The sequence below is a fragment of the Endocarpon pusillum genome (genome assembly GCF_000464535.1).
Source record: "Endocarpon pusillum Z07020 unplaced genomic scaffold scaffold4610, whole genome shotgun sequence".
Taxonomy (NCBI): domain Eukaryota; kingdom Fungi; phylum Ascomycota; class Eurotiomycetes; order Verrucariales; family Verrucariaceae; genus Endocarpon; species Endocarpon pusillum.
This window is the reverse complement of record NW_006916447.1, coordinates 1-18,098: the sequence shown is the minus strand read 5'-3', so window position 1 is coordinate 18,098 and position 18,098 is coordinate 1. Positions and strand designations below refer to the sequence as shown.

At 47.9% G+C, this 18,098-nt stretch overlaps 4 protein-coding genes across 4 annotated transcripts; 2 read left to right on the top strand and 2 right to left on the bottom strand.

The window, feature by feature from the left end:
* Window positions 1-568: 568 nt before the first annotated feature.
* Window positions 569-1,147, bottom strand: EPUS_07595 (uncharacterized protein; the record flags this gene model as incomplete). The annotated part of the gene is made up of 1 exon (XM_007805809.1): window positions 569-1,147. One exon carries the CDS (start codon window positions 1,145-1,147, stop codon window positions 569-571), a length of 579 nt encoding a protein of 192 aa, XP_007804000.1.
* Window positions 1,148-5,020: 3,873 nt separating this feature from the next.
* On the top strand, window positions 5,021-7,018 carry EPUS_07594 (uncharacterized protein; the record flags this gene model as incomplete). Its single annotated transcript, XM_007805808.1, has 1 exon — window positions 5,021-7,018. The coding sequence occupies one exon, from the start codon at window positions 5,021-5,023 to the stop codon at window positions 7,016-7,018; it is 1,998 nt and encodes a 665-aa protein (XP_007803999.1).
* A 2,266-nt stretch (window positions 7,019-9,284) lies between these two features.
* EPUS_07593 (uncharacterized protein) lies at window positions 9,285-10,616 on the bottom strand (the record flags this gene model as incomplete). The annotated part of the gene is made up of 3 exons (XM_007805807.1): window positions 9,285-9,417; window positions 9,563-9,838; window positions 10,030-10,616. The coding sequence occupies 3 exons, from the start codon at window positions 10,614-10,616 to the stop codon at window positions 9,285-9,287; spliced, it is 996 nt and encodes a 331-aa protein (XP_007803998.1).
* Window positions 10,617-13,968: 3,352 nt separating this feature from the next.
* On the top strand, window positions 13,969-15,231 carry EPUS_07592 (uncharacterized protein; the record flags this gene model as incomplete). Its single annotated transcript, XM_007805806.1, has 1 exon — window positions 13,969-15,231. One exon carries the CDS (start codon window positions 13,969-13,971, stop codon window positions 15,229-15,231), a length of 1,263 nt encoding a protein of 420 aa, XP_007803997.1.
* Window positions 15,232-18,098: the final 2,867 nt, after the last annotated feature.

Here is an 18,098-nt window from a genome sequence, read left to right as displayed (position 1 = left end):
TTCTGCAGCCTTGGCGCACTAAAGTATGCTTATTTGCAGCTAAACTCAAGAAGGAAGGAAGACTTCAAATGTATCTAATCAGAAAGATGATTCTGGTGGGGCTGAAATTTAAGCTTACTGGACTTTCTAGCCAATCAGTCGGGCTTGGCGGTGTACACGTATTAAATAAATGAGATGAATGAGATTCCTGACGTCCTATAATATAGTCACTAATTGAGACGAGTCTAGAACCTAAGAGGGTAAATCAGGCTGCAACCTGGGATTTTGACACAGCGAGAGCAGGGACATATGACCTTTGCTCAAGCAGAGTGGCTATTGTTGATGTGTAAATCTCGACATAGGGCTTAGTATAGTCTAGAGAGATACCTCTGGTTACCAGATCAGACCAGGGCAGAATTTGGCATATATTGCTATCTGAAGTGATGTTGGACTAGAGAGGTATTAAGGATGGCCTTGACAAAATACAAAGCGTGACTTCAAAGCCGATATCCAAACCCTGAACGCTAATTAAGCTGAGACGATAGAAATCTACTGGACGCTCCAACGCCAATACTCATACGGGGTCTCGTCAGTCCACAACAACAATCTTGATTCCATCCGTGCCAGGAGTCCACGTGATGTAATCGGTATCATAAACGCCGACTAGCTCGCCACCGTAAACCTCGCCAGCCAGCTCCGCGCACGGGATGTCGGGTCCGACATAACTCTGCTCCCAGGTCGCCTCGGCGCCAGGGACGGCGAGTAAGCGGCCCACATGGATGTCGCGGAGGTTCCCGGGAGGCCAGGAGGCGGTGGACGCTGTGGCGGGGGCGAGGGAGAGGAAGGCATCGGCGCGGCCAGAGCCGGAGACGGACGAGGTGGCTGCCGACGTAAAAACGATCCGGCAGGTGTTGTACGAGGACCACGCGGCGGGGATGTCGAAAGTCACGAGCGTGGTGATGTCCTGCCCGCCGTTGGTGGGCGACTTGCTGATCAGCCCCACCCCGATGTCGTAGTCGATGGCCCCTGTGCCCACGTTATACTGGGAGGTGACGTCTGGGTAGAGCTCGGTGATCTGGCGGCGTTGTAGGGCGCCTGGGATGGGGGTGGCAAGGGTGCTTCTGGCGAAGACAGCGACGAGAAAAGCGGTCGCTGTGTGGAGTTTCATGGTGATGGAGTGGATTTGAAGACCGAGAAGGGAGATGTATGAGTGAAATTGTCAATTGCAGTGTGTAAAAGGGGTAGTATAAGAGTGAACAATTGAATTGACCTTGAGAGATGTTTGATAGGAAAGGGAGACATATTTGAGAAACAATTGATCCTAATATACTTGAGGCGGTCGTATTGACAACGTGAGGTACTTCGTATATACCTTATTAGTATGTGGGCGCAGTTCTAGAGGCGTTCTGCATTACTGCATAGTACGTAGTAGTAGTTCAGCCATGGATCAGCTGTCACTGGACAGAGGACGACTAGTTCCTCCAAATTTGGGAGGCCCGGCCGCCAGCCTACGATGCTTGGCGAAAGGTGGAGTCTGAGCACTAGTTAATAAACAGTTACTACGGAGTACGGAGTACTACTTCGTACTTCATTATTTTCAGCCTTACTACTCCGTACCTACTAACTAACGTACACTACCACTTGGCGAGACACCCCACTTGGCGAGACAGTTTTTCGCGCAGGGCGTTCGGCAACACTCAAATTTCGAACAGCTATAGCTCTACCAAAATAGCTCGAAATGGACTCAAACAAGGAGCATTCTATTCAGCAGGCCTCAAATGACGTTGATCTAGGCCTATTTGACTCAGTTCGTAAAGCTGCGAGCTATTACGACGTTCCAAATTCGACCCTGGCCCATCGACGCGCAGGGCGACCCTCTATAGCAGAAACTGATCGCATTTCACAACAGCTATCAAAACAAGAAGAAAAAGTGCTGATTCAATACTTCCGAGACCTACAAAGGCAGCATTTATGCCTGAATTACGCTCAAATCTGTCGAATGATTACAAAATTGCTACTTAGCAAGGGGGATAAGATTCAATTGGGCAAACACTACGTGGAGCGTTTAATAGCTCGCCATCCAGAGCTTAAAACGCGGCGAAATCGACTAATGGATATCAAACGACTCATGGCCCTTGATTCTAGCGTTATTAAATGCTTTTTTGCCGAATTTAAACAGCTCTGCAGCTAAAACGCAGTTGAGCTGCAAGATATCTACAATATAGACGAAACAGGGTTTCAGATAGGGCAAATAGCGTCGAAATACGTTGTTTTTGACCCTGCTATAGGTCGCCCAGTGGCTCCAGCATCAGACAATACTCAATGGGTCTCTATTATCGAGTGTATAAATACAGAAAAGGCTATTAAGCCCTATCTTATCTTTACTGGCAAGAATCCTGAGCATCATATGTTTCCAGAGCATGAGGACCTCCCTGACGTTATATGGGCCTTTTCTCCTAAGGGATGGACCGACGAAGAGCTAGCCATTGATTGGCTGCGTCGAATATTCGTTCCAATTGCGTCAAATAGCAAGCATATCATTCTGATACTTGATAGCCAAAAGAGTCATATTACTGGCGAATTTCAGTATTACTGCCTCGAAAACTGTCTCGCCAAGTGGGGTGTCTCGCCAAGTGGGGTGTCTCGCCAAGTGGGGTGTCTCGCCAAGTGGGGTGTCTCGCCAAGTGGGGTGTCTCGCCAAGTGGGGTGTCTCGCCAAGTGGGGTGTCTCGCCAAGTGGGGTGTCTCGCCAAGTGGGGTGTCTCGCCAAGTGGGGTGTCTCGCCAAGTGGGGTGTCTCGCCAAGTGGGGTGTCTCGCCAAGTGGGGTGTCTCGCCAAGTGGGGTGTCTCGCCAAGTGGGGTGTCTCGCCAAGTGGGGTGTCTCGCCAAGTGGGGTGTCTCGCCAAGTGGGGTGTCTCGCCAAGTGGGGTGTCTCGCCAAGTGGGGTGTCTCGCCAAGTGGGGTGTCTCGCCAAGTGGGGTGTCTCGCCAAGTGGGGTGTCTCGCCAAGTGGGGTGTCTCGCCAAGTGGGGTGTCTCGCCAAGTGGGGTGTCTCGCCAAGTGGGGTGTCTCGCCAAGTGGGGTGTCTCGCCAAGTGGGGTGTCTCGCCAAGTGGGGTGTCTCGCCAAGTGGGGTGTCTCGCCAAGTGGGGTGTCTCGCCAAGTGGTAGTGTACGTTACATCTAGGACCAGCAAAGGGAAAGGTATACCACAGCCCCCACGCCGACCAACGCCCTGAGGTCCACGTACGCCGAGTATAGAATAGTGCTACTGCAGGCTCCAACAATGCATTATCAACCTGTCCTGGCGCAGCAACTTCGATGCGTTGTGAATGCAATCAATTCGATCCAAATCAACCAATAGACGTCCTGACACGTCACCTTCGCAGCCGTAATGTAGAGCCTGAATGCTCGATTTATTTATTCACTTTTCAGACCTCAAATATGCGTCTTACAATTTGTCTTGATTGGAAAGAAGAGGCTACACAGTAAGAGCATAGATATAAGGAGGCAGTGTCCCTTTTTTCCTGTTCATTATGTGAGATCAACTTATCAAGCTCGGTGCAATTCATGAAGGTCTGCCCGGTCGCAGCTTTGGCCCTGAACTAGAAGCCTGAGACGGCTTCGAGGCGAGCGAATGGCTCAGACAACTGCGGATGTCAGGCCTACAATAGGTCTGATGGCTCAGGGACGCAATGCCTAGCAGCAACTGTTCGTATTGGTGATCTATCTGAAGGTACTAAGTTGAGCATAGGCCTCGAAGAAGGAAAGAGAAGTAGAAATAGCAGGGTAACAGCGCTATGCCCAATCAGGACTAGCCTTAGTGGCCAGATCCCTCCTGCCTAACCCCGTATGACAGCGGTAGAGAATCTGCCTCCGGAAATACCCATAGCCAAAGGCAGCCATGGCTAACTAACAACAAACCATCGAGTAGCAGTAGGTGGCCTTATATGGCATCCTGACCGCAAAGTCTCACAGCCGGGGCTAAGCCCTTTTTCCGAACCGACTGCTTTGCATAGAGGGTAGCCTTAGTCATGGCATCTCGCCTACTGTCAAACAAAAGCTATTTTACGGTCCTTTTGGTCCAACACCAGTTTAGCACGTATACCGGGGAAGACGTAGGCTTACTGTATTAGGGACATCCTGCTTTCACGAGATTCAGCATAAAACTTGAAAGCTTCTTTAGTGGCCAACCTGCGTCAAGCATAATCAAGGTATCTGTCAAACAAAAGCTAGTAAACGGTCCTCTAAGGGCCGCGGTCCTTTTGGTCCAACAGTATCTCACTCTGCTATGGACTTAGCTCGCCTTTGGCTTCAAGCTGACAGATGTACGGAGTACAGAGTACGCAATTGCTTACGTTATGGAGTCCCTTGTGCCCTCTGCGCCCTTTGCAGGAGGACGGGAATCATGATCATGAGGGCGGTGGCTGGATAGGAACCGGATCACTCACCAAATAGATTCAAAAATCTTATGACTTGATCGCTGTCATTGTCTGCAGGTCTGAGCTAAGCGTAGACTTGCATAGCTTGATGGTAGATATCTTTCATAAGCTCAACTTGCCAGCTCTTCTCTTGCTTGTTATCCTGATCGATACAAAGAAAATCGATTCAGATGACGAGACTTCTGTCAAGAGGTCTTAGTATTATAATAGCATTATAGAGGTTTTTGTTTACCTAAACCTGCAAACCGTCGGCGAGTATCACACACTTCTGTTGACTAGTTCCCTAGACGTAGGATAGATCTACATATACAAAATTATTGACCGCTTTGCCAGGAACTTATAATCACGTGGATGTTACGCTTGGCGCTTACTAGATAGTAAGTAGCTTCCGCTGCCCGCTACTCAACTTCTGAAACTCATAATCATTCAATCAATCTGTTTCTGCTCATTCATGATAACTATACGGGTGCCAGACTTATAATATGTGTATCAGATGACATATTAATGATGATATCGAGATCTCTGCTGGATAATGCTTGATTAGCCACCCATCTGAACAAACGAAAAGAGGCATGAAGACAAGGCTTAACTTGGATTCTCAGAATGCTCAGACGCCTCACTGGTTCGGTGCTCAGGTATGATCCCGAGATGCACGGTCATAAACTGGATCGGCCTGCATACTGTTACCAGCAAATACCCACCAAAAATGGAGACACTCTCACAACCCGAATGTTGACTTTGCATCCAGGCAACAGGCAGGACCCATTACGAGGACATCTTGACATCCTCACGATTGGTGCTGGTGGGTCAAGCGTCGACTATGAGGCTCTCTCCTATCATTGGGGCTCTCCAGCCCTGTCTGCTGCCATATACATGGGCGATGAAGAAGCCGAGCTCTTGATTACCGAATCACTTAAAAAAGCCCTGGTCGGCCTCAGGAGCCAGACAAGCACTCGCAAGCTCTGGGTCGATGCGGTTTGCATCCATCAAAAAGATATCGACGAGAGGACTAATCAAGTGCGACAAATGCATCGAGTCTACCAATCGGCATACAATGTGATTATTTGGCTGTGTCGCCCGTTGGATCGTTCACGGGGCTGGGACCCTGCGCTTGCATTTCGACTTATTCATCGGTACCATGAACTTGCCATCAGACAACCAGATCTTGATGTGCAAAAATTATCGTGGAGTGGAAGGATCTCATGGCTCCGTTCTCATGGACTTTTACCACCAATCACCCACCAGGGAGTTGTCAGCGATTTATTTCATTGCACATGGTTCGAACGAGCGTGGGTGGTGCAAGAAATCAGTTGTTCCCGCAAAGCCACCATAGTCTGTGATGATGGATCTGGGATTGACTACGACCAATTCGCCATCGGCCTTAAGTTTGCAGTAGAAAAACAACTTCTCGCCGCTGACTCTCCTTCAGGATTCGCAACCATCGACAGGGGCTACAGGAAGCCAGGAAACTGGTCGTCAGCGTTGCAGATGTATGCTATAAAAAGCCAAGATCCGAGTACAAGCAAAGGTCTGCTTGAGTATCTCCAGCGCTTTGCCGGATCACAATGCTCTGATCCCCGAGACAAACTTTTTTCATTGTATGGTATATCTGAACTTCCAGCTCAGGCCGAACTAAAGACTTATTTTGAAGCTAGTGGGTTAATCCCAGACTATAGAAAGGATGTCACCGAAGTGTACACGGCTGCGGCTCGGGCTTGTCTAACTACTGGAAGCCTAGACATTCTGTCTCAGCCATGCCTCAGGCCAAACAGACACCCTGGCCTTCCCTCATGGGTTGCTGACTGGTCTGCATTCAAAGGGTCCGAGAGCCTTGGCTCACTAGCTGCCACTGGTAAGTACAATGCAAGCAAAGACTCCCTGGCGAGTGTAAGACTCCCTTCACTTGAACGGTGCGAAATAGAGGCGTTTACATTTGGCACAATCGAGGATGTCGTCGTTGATCTACGGCTCCGCAGCATTGTCGTCAACCTCCCCTATACATCTCAGCCTCTGCATCTCACCTTTGTCCATGGCAAGTGGACATCGTCACTCAAAGACTGGAAAAGGAAACACTTCGGAGACGCAGGCTATCACACAGGAGAAGGCTTCCAAGACGTTGGTTGGGCCTGCTTCTCAGCCACCCGTCTCGCTTATGAGTCGCAATGGTTCCGTACCAGACTGCAGACAAGAAACTACAGAACTGATGACGAAGTACGCGATGTCATTAGACGGTACATAGAAGTTGTATCGCAAGCAAATGGCGTTGCCACTTACCTCAAACCCAGACGTTTAGTGAAAATATTAATGATGGGCATCGAGCTGATCCGCGCAGTTCGAGACGGACCATACGATGAGCAAATAGCTCGTGAACGAAACATCCTCGTCACTGACAAAGGATACGTGGGCATCGGACCATTCAATACCTCCAAGGGTGATAGAGTCGTGCTTGCAAAGGGAAGCAAAGTTCCCCTGGTGCTCAGACGAAGGACAACCGAGGCAGCGGAAGAGCTCTACGAGCTGGTCGGCGACGCTTATGTTCATGGCATCATGCAGGGTGAGGCCTTCGACGAGACGAAATGCAGCCCAGTGGCTCTTGCATGAGTCTAAAACCCACCATCCATCTTCACTATCAACGCCGATTGTTGTCCGAGTTTCCCCTATGCTTTGGTGTCAGACAGAAGCTAATTTACGGTCCTTTTTGGTCCTCCGGTCCAACATTTGGCTATGTGCTCCTCTGTCTCGTCTGCGTTCTTCTGTTGTCGCCTCAATACCCCATAGCTTCTACCAGTGCGTCTGCATATCATCAGTAGCTTCCGAGGAGTGCCCCATTCCAAGCCCTTGCTCCCGCATCGTTAACTAGAAAGTCAGCCAGACTGACTACCCTAGTATGTGGCAGAAGACGCAGAATCCTCGGAGGAACAACGAAGAATTTACAGAGAACGCAAGATTTGCAGGGGGCGCAGAATTCAGGGAAGGCTCAAATCCACAGAGGAAGACCGCAGAATTTACGGAGGGCGCAGAGAGCATAAAATACGCAGAATCCGCAGAGAACGCAGAGGGTACAGAATACAAAGAATCCGCAGAGAGCGCAGGAGGTACAGAATACGTAAAGTCCGCAGAGCGCAGAGGGCACAGAATTCACAGAATCAACCGCATATACTCCTTACAGCGAAGAAGGCAGATACCCACCATGGCAGTACTGCATACCTAGTGCTTGCTTCAACAATGAAAGCATATTCCTCCGACAACCGGCCCTATCGCCCGTTCCCAGTGCACTGAACGACACAGCCATCCCATTGAAAAAATCTCTGAATCCGTCAGCTGGTAGCGAAATTGGTCAACAATATCACGGAACAAGGGAAGGCAAAAGATAACGGTTCCCGACTTTTTGAAAGCATTGGTTATGAGAATGGCGCATTGGTTTATGCTGTCAGGGACAAGGGCAATGAAGGGAATGGCGTAGACCTGAAAATAGCTAGCGATGCTTGTTCGTTGCGTCTTCATTTGCTTCGTACCTCAGGGATCAGGGCAGCGTAATATGTTAGCGAGCGCCCTAAGAGTCTCGTTTCCCCGCGAGGACCTATGTAGTTTTCATAAACACCACGTTTGCGCCATCATTGTATTTACCGTGCTATTTGGATTGACGCTGCGTCGTAGGTCCGTTCCGCGCCGCGACATTATTGGTTTCAATTGTCAGCCACATCGGTTGGAAGCTTCTATCGGGACCAGTGATATTGTTGAACTACTAGGGCGTTCCCTCTGCCCAGGCTGCCAGTACTTTACACGTGCTACTGGTCAAAAGGCTCAACGCTGGGATGCTTTAAAAGGTACAGGAGTCAGCGAGGCGAAGCAGAGGACAAAAGCAAAAAAAGAAGTCAACCAAGATATTATTCAGAAACATACTGCACTAGCTAGGCCTGATGGAGATGTGTTGCTGCTTTGCCTGACCCTCAACGTGATTGCCTGACGAGCTGGCGGTGACACGAAGCGGTATTGCCTCAGCCGAATTTGGCCCGTGGGTTCACGGTTTGCCTTATTTACGCAGCTTGGCGCCAGCGTCAAAGCCATGTCACAGCATACTAGGATTAGACCTCCGGACCAAGGATCTAAGTCTTCTTACCCTTGGGTGTCTCTCATTGATTTCCTTCTCGTTTACGTTCTAGGGAGGGCTCCTGAGTGGGTGGAAGACGCTGTCCGCGGCCGAGATAGCGGCGTAGAAGGGGGAGGCTTGCCGCCCCCATGCGAAAGGAGAGGGAATAGGGTACTAGATGAGTGGGTAAAGCAGCGAGGAGCGCCAACCCTGATCAGGTGGTGCTAGACCCGAAGAGGCAGCGCACCGAAACCTAGACTACGTAGTAAGTCAATGTGCGCTAGCACGTCTGAGGTCATGAATCAAAATTACGGCCTGATTGTCACTCCCGCCCACAAAATGAAGGGAGCTATACTTATTTAGGCTGAAATTTCACGCATTAACAGTATTATTTAGTACCTTGTAATTTTCCGTAGAAATCAACCGAACTCGCAGCTATTTCGCACAGGATTCTACACAGAATCCTGCGCAGAATCCACAGCTATTTCACGCAGAATCCTGCACAGAATCATCCAATCAATCAGCCAAACAGCTGGGTATTCGCACCGGATACTAGTAAAATAAGGAAAACAACTACGTAGTAGGTGCAATCAAAACCCTGGACGGACGGCGTTCCCTCGACTGAACCCTTCGACGAGCCCAGACCCGGCCGAGCTTTCCAGACCCCTCGACTCCGATCTCATGGACACAGGACAGTCCCCTCCTCGACCAGATAACCCGGTGCAGTCCGTGCGACCAGCCTTCGGCTCGACGCGGCCACGCCCTCCTCGCTCGCGGCTAAGCCTCCTTCCCCTCCATCGCCGCCACGCACCCCGGCCGGATCGCCTCGAGCTTCCTCTCCAGCTCTGCCCAGACCTTTCTCTGAAGTCTCCTCCCTTCGTCCGTTTCGATCCATGGCGCGAGTGCGTCGCTGCATCACAGTCAGTCGCTGTCGATGGCCCCGAGAGGTTACTTTGAGCACGATTTCTGTGAGCCGAGGCCGGTGGCCAGGATGGCTCTGAAAGGTCCGAAAAGCCAGTTGCTAGGACAAGTGTTTAAAAGGGAGCGGCACCTACTTTTCGAGCTCACAATGATCCAGCAGCACCCCGTGGCTCGCCCGACCCGCAACCACGCCATGCACGAGCGTGCGCGCCCCGACGTCAGGCTCCCAGGCGAGCAGAGCGTTGACAATCTTTATGACAGCGGCCTCGAGGCCCTTCGTCGAGCGTGTTAGCGACGTCTTGTTCAGGCCCGGGCTGACCATGTTGACCGTCACGAAGGGCGTGCTGTCGTGTGTTCGTGCGGCTATTTCCCGGATCGCGAACACCTGCAGGAGTTTCGAAGCGGGGTAGCTGTTCGCGGCAGCTGTCAGTGGAGCTCCCGGCGAAACGAGAGGATGGGAAATGGGGGACCTGCGAATGACGCGAGCTTCGTCTGCCGTGACGCCCCCAGAGCGAGAGCGAGCGAGAGAGAGAGAGAGAGAGAGAGAGAGAGAGACAGAGGGAGACAGAGAGAGAAAGAGAGAGAGAAGCCGGCTGCTTACCGCTCCGCCATGGTCTTGGTCTTGGGATCGCTCATCGACCCGAAGATGTTGGCCTCGTCGCGCTCCGGGAACTTGGCCCACTGGTGGACCTCACTGCTGATGACGGTCAGGTTATTTTCCGAGGAGAACCTGTCCGCCGAGCGGCGCAGCACAGGTAGCAGCAGCGCCGCCAGCAGCGTCGTGCTCACGACATTCACCGTGAGACTACTCTCGTCCTCTTCGGCGACCTCGTAGATGCGCGTGGCGACCCCCGCGTTCAGGACCACGGCGTCCAGCCGGTCGAGCTCGGCATCCGCCCTCGCGCAGAAGGCCTGGACGCTCGCGTAGCTGCTGTAATCGAGCTCCCAGACTTGCACGACGCCCTTCCTGCCGGCGGCTTCCTCGATGCCGGCCAGCGTAGCCGCGCACTTGGATTCCGAGCGGCACGTCGCGATAACGCGAGTGGCGCCCAGTCGTACGAAGTGCGCCGCGGCTGCATGGCCGAGGCCGACATTGGCGCCCGTGACAATGATCGTGCGGGAGGCGAAGGAGACACTGGGAAGAGCCGGGTGGGAGAAGGGCTGGCGGAGGAGACGCGTCATCCCCATTTTGAAGGTGGGGGGTCACTTTTGGCCAGCTATCTGATCGATTGGGCGAGAGGAAAGACGTTCACGACTGCAGGAGACCGCAGAAGCCTGTAAGTGTTGGATTTCTTAGTGTTCCTGTTTCTGGGCGGTGTCAGCTGGCTGAAATCGAGAGGATATACGTGATTTGAATGATGAGAGGGAGGAGTGAAGCACAAGTACATCCGCATCCGGTGCAGAGTGTCGCCGCGCGAGGGTTCGGAGTTAGGCTTACTCAGTAGGATGCGCCGACTGGAACGAGACAAGCATACCACATGAGCAAAGCAGGGGTCCACCAGACCTCAACTACCTCGTTTCAGAATAGTAGAATCAGATAGTCCTAGAATACCTTGGGCTTGCCAATCGCTTGTGTGAAGAAAGTGTAACCGACCTCTCCGTATAAGATGAAGGACAAACGGATGGATGGACGTTGTGCATGCGGAGTGGGAGACGGGAATAATGTAATACATCTCGTAATTCATCACTTTGTCTTGTTAAATCCGAATACATGCATTGAGACCAAATTATACTGGATATCCTTGAATTTAATGTCATTTTAATCATAAGGCACCGAGCTATTTATAAGCAAGGTCTGACATGATATGATCAGGGATCGAGATAAGTGACTGTATATGTAATAAGCTTCCTGATATGTAATTTTACTGAATTGCCCTATCTTTAACAGCATTGCTTACAAGACAGAACAGAAGATGACTGGCCAAGAATGATTTGTATTGGGTGTCCTAACAAAATGACCAATGGAATTTCATCAATTTCCATTGTCTACAGAATTTTAATTATATTAATACAAATAATTGCAGTTCAGACTTAGTACATACTGTACAAATACCAAGCCGGGTTTACAGAAAATATGGCCCGAGCGAACCCTGTGTCAACCATTTCGGACACCCCTGACCATACACTTTCCATTAGGATCCCATGGCCCTACCCTGAGCCCTAATGCACAGCCATATCGGAAAGGCTACCCTGTATTGATGGAATCAAGTACCCTAATCGGACATTTGGCTTAGCGAGGGCAGGAAAATCCTTTAAGTTACTGCGTAGAGACACCTGGTGACTCTTTGTCGAACGTTGCTGACTAATCAGGAGAATAGAATCTGAATAGCAAGTTGTTCTATCTAATTGACCGCGCAAGGAGAGCCTATTTATACATACCAAATTGCTATATCAAACTGCCAATCCATGCGAAATAGCGCGAAACGTCAATACTAAAAATACATGTTAATTCGAGGCGAAACGCGTAACAAATCTGTGATAAAACGCATTCAAAACGTCGCACGATACGCCACCGTTTGATAACCAGCAAATTCATCGAAGACGCGCAGAATCCAGTAGCGTTTGTTGCAGCGCTATATATCACGTGACATCCGGTCCACACTCTTCAGCTGACGCGTGTACCCTGCGCATACCCAATGAATAATACCCATCACCTTGACGTAAATCGACGATTTCGCCAGGCCCGGACAAACTTCATCATCTACCAGTACTACTAAGAGTACTTAGCAGGAAGAGGCCCACTTGAAGCCATGTTCAAAAGACCAAAAGAGTGCTCTTGGTTTCATTACGACGGTGAAATTACTCAGCATGCATGAAGATATGCAGCAAGGTAGAACAGAGGTAGAACACGGAGGTGTACTTTACCCGCAGCCGGGCCTTTATTAGTGTGCATTAGTGTATTAACGATCCGGCTGCGGATAAAGTACACCTCCGTGTGGTACCTCCCTGCTTAAGCCACCTAGTGCCACGCTAATTAATGGCCTTCAATCTGATTCGATGGAAATGTTAACCAATCCCCTTTCACTAAAAATCAACTCTTGGCATTACCGCAGGAAAAATACACACTTTTTGTGTCAAGCCTACGGATATCGCTTACATAATCGTATACTGGTTCGGGTTGCTCATCGATTTTGAGCTATTTCAATAGTCTGTACGTCCACACCGGTTGGCCCTGTCGACGTTGGCTAGTCCTTTGTTAAATCTATGTGCTCTGTTGGCTCTCTGACCTCCACGCCGTTCTCCCAAGTCTCCTCCGCCTCTGCCAGCAAGTCTGTAAGCCTATCGTCTTCAGACTCTCACTTCCGCAATTCTCCTCAAACTCTCTCGCAATTATGTAATGCCTGACGCCTGGTAAGAGTTTCGATCATCGTCTAGATCCACGATAATAGTAGGTCTCTGACTGACCATAAGCGTCCTCCTGCCGATGACCGTACACTTCGTCGCTATTGCGGTAGTCATTTCAGATACCTCCAAGGCAAAATTTGAAATCCGTAAGTCGGGAGTCTTTTAGCCACAAGATATCGCCTCTTCCCGGAAAGAAGTAGCCAGGCATGTTGAAGTGGGCATGTACACCACAATCAGCATCAATGTTTCGAGACAGTCCTTTATGACCCTTTGCGCATGGCTAAGGCAGTGAGATAAAATGCCAGAGGATTAGTAGCGGGATGCATAGTTGTCAAGTGGTTGAAGACTGAATTTCAGGCTCCGAAGCGGACGCTCATTTGCAAAAACTTCGTGCGTGCTTGGCTATGATTACCCAAAACTATGTCCTTTGAAGTCTGTCTTGAGTCATAACTCATCTGGTATTTTGACATTTTACAGCCATTTGCTGCACGAAAAATGAGTGTATATTGGCGTAGATATTGCGGAACTGTAGCGTTTGCGTCCCAGATCTGGCCCACCTGATCCAAATAGAGATCTTGTCTTGAATAGAGTGCTCCTAGTCCAGATGACAGAGCACATTCTGTACTACCGAGAAACAGCGGTATGGCAGTAGTGGCCGCACTCGGGTTCCGAAAGAGGGAAATATGCTTTGATCATGATAGGAAATTGAAGTCGGAAGAGGGATTGCTGCCTGGAATTGCACGATTGGGCCAAGTGCATTAAGATATCCAATCCATCAAAGCACCTTTTACCGATGAAAGTGGTCTACAGAGTGAGCTTTGACACTGAAACCAATGGCACCATCTAGAACTTACGACTGACTTTTTCTCGAGCAGAAGAATATGGCAGCGTGCCAAAAGACTCTTATCGGTAAAGGGCCTGGGAAGGGTCATCACATAATATATCAGATGATGGTTCTTGTCATTCCAAGTTCATCCATCAACCAATAAATTTGAGGCGCCAGGTCAAGCCACAACCCATTGCACTGCGTGGCGCATGTTCAGGGGTATCGCTTTGCCAAGGATACAACTTGCAAACTTTTATTGCGCAATCCCAGCCGAGGCAAGGCTTCAAGCTCGACCTGAAGCTGGACCTCTGATGATTGAAGCTTACGACGATCGTGCTGGACAGACTGAGCCTCTAAAACGTCGCCAGTATGGCTTTCTCTCCAGCACCACGGCTATACTTCGCCTATGGCTCCAGTCTCTCAACGTCTGAAATGAAATCCCAATGTCCCACCAGCACATTCCACGGTATAGCTGTGCTTCGCAATCACCGATGGTTCGTTAATGAACGCGGCTATGCAAACATCATCCCTTCTCTAGCCGGTGCCAATGGAACCGAAGATGTCGTATGGGGTATTCTCTACACCCTGCGGCCTTTCGATGAAGAGCTATTGGATAAGCATGAAGGCATGCCTTGGGCCTACAGTAAGGCGGATATGGATGTAGAGACAGTCAGCATTACCGAGGACGGTAGAGGGACGAGGAGAGAAGTCGTAAGAGCACTGGTGTACATCGATAGGGAGAGGATACAAGAGAGCTATCCATGGCCAGAATTTGTGGTGAAAATGAACAAAGGCATTCAAGAAGCAGCCGAGAGAGGCTTACCGGGTGTATGGATCTCGCGGGTGGTAAGAAGCTACATTGCGGATCCATCGACACTCAGCGCAACAGAGGGCCAGCCCGAACCCGAGGCAGGGCCACCGGTGCACAATGGAGCTTTACCAGCTCCAGCTACGCGGCCCGAATCGGATCACGCAAGCCAAAAGCAGGAGAGCGTGGTTGAGGTCCCGCTCGTCAACGGCGGGTCCCAAAAGGCAAGCTCGACTCAAACGAACCAATTACGTGGTCTCCAAAACAGCAAGTACGCGCATGAAAGCTTGAGCAATACCAGCGGCGCGTCAAGACGAAGAGCAAAAGAAGTGGCCACGACACAGAAAAATCCTTCCGGTCCTCCGGCCCGCAATAACAAGCAGGTTGAGTGTTGGTGGTGGAAAGTCAAAGGCTCATGTCGGTTCCCAGACAACCAATGTGCATATGCTCATCACATTACTGGGCTCGTCTCGGAAGCGCCAGGCTCTCAGAAGAGGGGCACCTCCCTTGAGAAGACGAATCCTCCCGTTCATTTGAACAGTGTACCACGTCGAGAGAAGAACCCACCGTTCAAAGCTGGCACCGGAAACGAGAATCACGAACATCCCTACGGCTACAAAAAAGACTGGAGCGGGCAGCAGAATCACGGAGACGCAAATCCATGGTCGGGTGAGCAGCAGAGTACAGCCGACGTGAAACCTTCGTGGGGCGAACAGGCGGGTAAAACCGAGGCAAACCCTTCATGGAGCGATCAGGTTGAGAACCTGATGGATAGCGAGCCAGAGTGGCTTGTGGCCAACGATCGCAAGGACGTCAAGTGGTGATCACGCAATCCTTGCTCTTCACCAGCTAGTTGCGCTGTCTAAAAACATCACCCAGGGCTGCAAGGTACGACACAAGACCGCTGGCCTCGGAATGAGGCGCTATGCGCTTGCAATCGACCTAGCAGACACGGCTGCAAACATACTTTGCCAGCCCGTCCACGGAAACAAGGAGTCCACGTGTGAGGTCTTAATGTCACCTCCTCCGCCTGCCGCTCACGCATCGTAGGAGTAATCGAGCCGGACGCAACGGGCTAGACATATAAATATATATAGCACCTGTCCTCGAAAGGATTGGACATTGGGGGTTTCTACAGATCAAAAGGGCGACACCTAGCGATGGAGTTGATGGCTACTGTTAGCGGCTCAGGATATAGTGGATTGGAGGTATCTTTCTCTCTTGATGTGGCGATTCTCATAATTGTACTTCCGCATTTCCCAGAGCCAAGTTATATCGAGGCCTAGGGATCAACTATATCGTGAATTGCATATCGCGTGCGCAAATGTCGTCACTGTTGTTCCAGAGTAGAATGTAACACAGCATGGCTCGATAAATATAGTAGACCCTGGCCGGACTCTCACTTCCAGCAAGTACTATACTACCTCACAACTCTAGATTCCGGGACATAGGGCGCTGTTTTAGGCAGTCTTTGACGCTGCTTTCGGCGTCTGTTGCACCGCGGGTCATGTGACGTGCTACCACATTTTTTGTCACCCAGTCTAATTTTACCAACTTCGCACCTTGAAAAACACCCCCCTTCCCCACCTTTCCCTTTTCTGGGCTCCTCGTTTTCCGACCGCCAGAAACCGCTCCCTTCGATGCGCTGTGTTCGCACCTTGTCAGCGGCGTCGCTAGTAGTCATGGAGTTCCTCTCAACTATAAAGACGCGATGGCCTCTGCTTATTGTATTTACCCTCCACCACAGGTTCCCTTGATCACCGCTCGGAGCCGCTTTATACAGCTTTACGCACGGCTCTCTATCTGATCTATTTACCTCTTCATCACACCTCCTCTCTGTTCTTGCCCTCTTTGATCTCCAAGGTGCTACACAGACTGATAAGGCTGCAGAATGGGCGTATAGAAAGATCAAGATTCTCCTTTGCTGACAGCTGAGTACTACCGTCAGCACTGGCAGCAGTTAGCCGAGAAAGGGACCGTCAAAAAGCATTATGCCATCTCTACTAAGAACAATATTAAAGGGATAAAAAAATAGTGGAAAAAGTAAGTTTCTCTTAATTAATGATATTACCTTTATTAATAAGCTAATTAGTTCTAGGTTTTATGAGTTGATAAATAAAGATCCCCTAGCCTTTCTCTAGCACTGCTCTAAAGAGGACATTATAATGTTTTAGAAATAGATATTAGACTAATATAAGATATAGAAGAAAAGTATACTTTACAAATATTAGAGGGTTTGGCACATGCTCTATTAGCAGTGTGTTAGCTAAAGCTTATATACAAAGATAGCTATAGATATTAATAATATATATATTTTACTATTTCAAGGAAAGACTCTAGGCTAACAAGCTACAATATATTAATAAAGACCTTTAATAATTATATCCCTTATAACCCCGAATACATCGAAATAAGAGTCCTTCCTATTTAGGAATAGCTTATTCGCTTATAAAAAGCTAATTAGTATAGTTACAAAACTATAAATAATATTATTCGAAAGCTAAAAGAGTATGCTCTTAAATAATATTATTTATAGTTTTGTAACTACACTAATTAGCTTTTTATAAGCGAATAAGCTATTCCCAAATAGGAATACAAGGAATAATCTTAATCTTATAATATAAGAGAAACTAGTAATAAATATTAATAACATTTTCTTAATTCTTTACTATTACTAGATTATAAATATCATTATTTTCCTAGATAATTATTAATAACTATAAGTACCCTTCTTAATACTTACCTTTATATATATTATAACTTAGCTAGGCATATTAGTATACGTGCTAAAGAATAAAAAAAAGAATAAAGGTTACTATATTAGTAAGGATAATAAAGATAAGAAGAAAAAAGAAGAAGACAACATTATAAATTATAACTAGGATAGCAAATAGGCTAAGACACTTTATTATAGTAATATTACATTATTCTTACTCCTTAATCCTAATAGAATTTAAGATCTTTTAGCTATAAAAATTAATGTTAAACATACTAAAAAATATTAGAGGAAGCTTAAATAGTAAGCTAAACTCTCTCTCTTCTTTGTAAACCTATTAATACTAAGTAAATATATAGCAAAATCTTTATTTTCTTTAAAATTAATAATCTTATATTTAATTCTGTTTTACTTATAATTATTTTAGTACTAAATAATAATGTTTTTAAATCTAATATTAGATTAGTTAAAAATATCTTCTAAGCTAGGGTTTACTTTTTTTACTAAAGTTTATAATTATAATAAAAAAGATAGGCTCTTTTTAAGGTCGTCTTTATAATATATAATCTGGTAAAGAATTAAGGGTCTTTTTTATATAAAGATTAATAGTTTTACCTTTTTAGAATTTATTAAATGTTATAACTAAGAAACAAGTTATATATTTAAGATCTAATATATAAATACGAAACTACTTTATTATATTCTCTTTGTATCCTATAAATACTCTTATATAGCTATAGTCTATTAGCTTATCTTGTCTCCTTGATATTAGTAGCGATTTTGGATTTATATATAAATAATATTTATATCTCTAGATCTAGATATAATTAATCAAAGGTTTTGTTCTAGTCTAAGCTTCCTTAGGGGTGATCCTTTGTCTATCTATCTCAGGGCTAACTATAGTTTAGTTATAAATATATGCATTAGTCTTTGCTACCTTATCTTATAGTTTAAGAGGCAACTCAGATTCCTTTA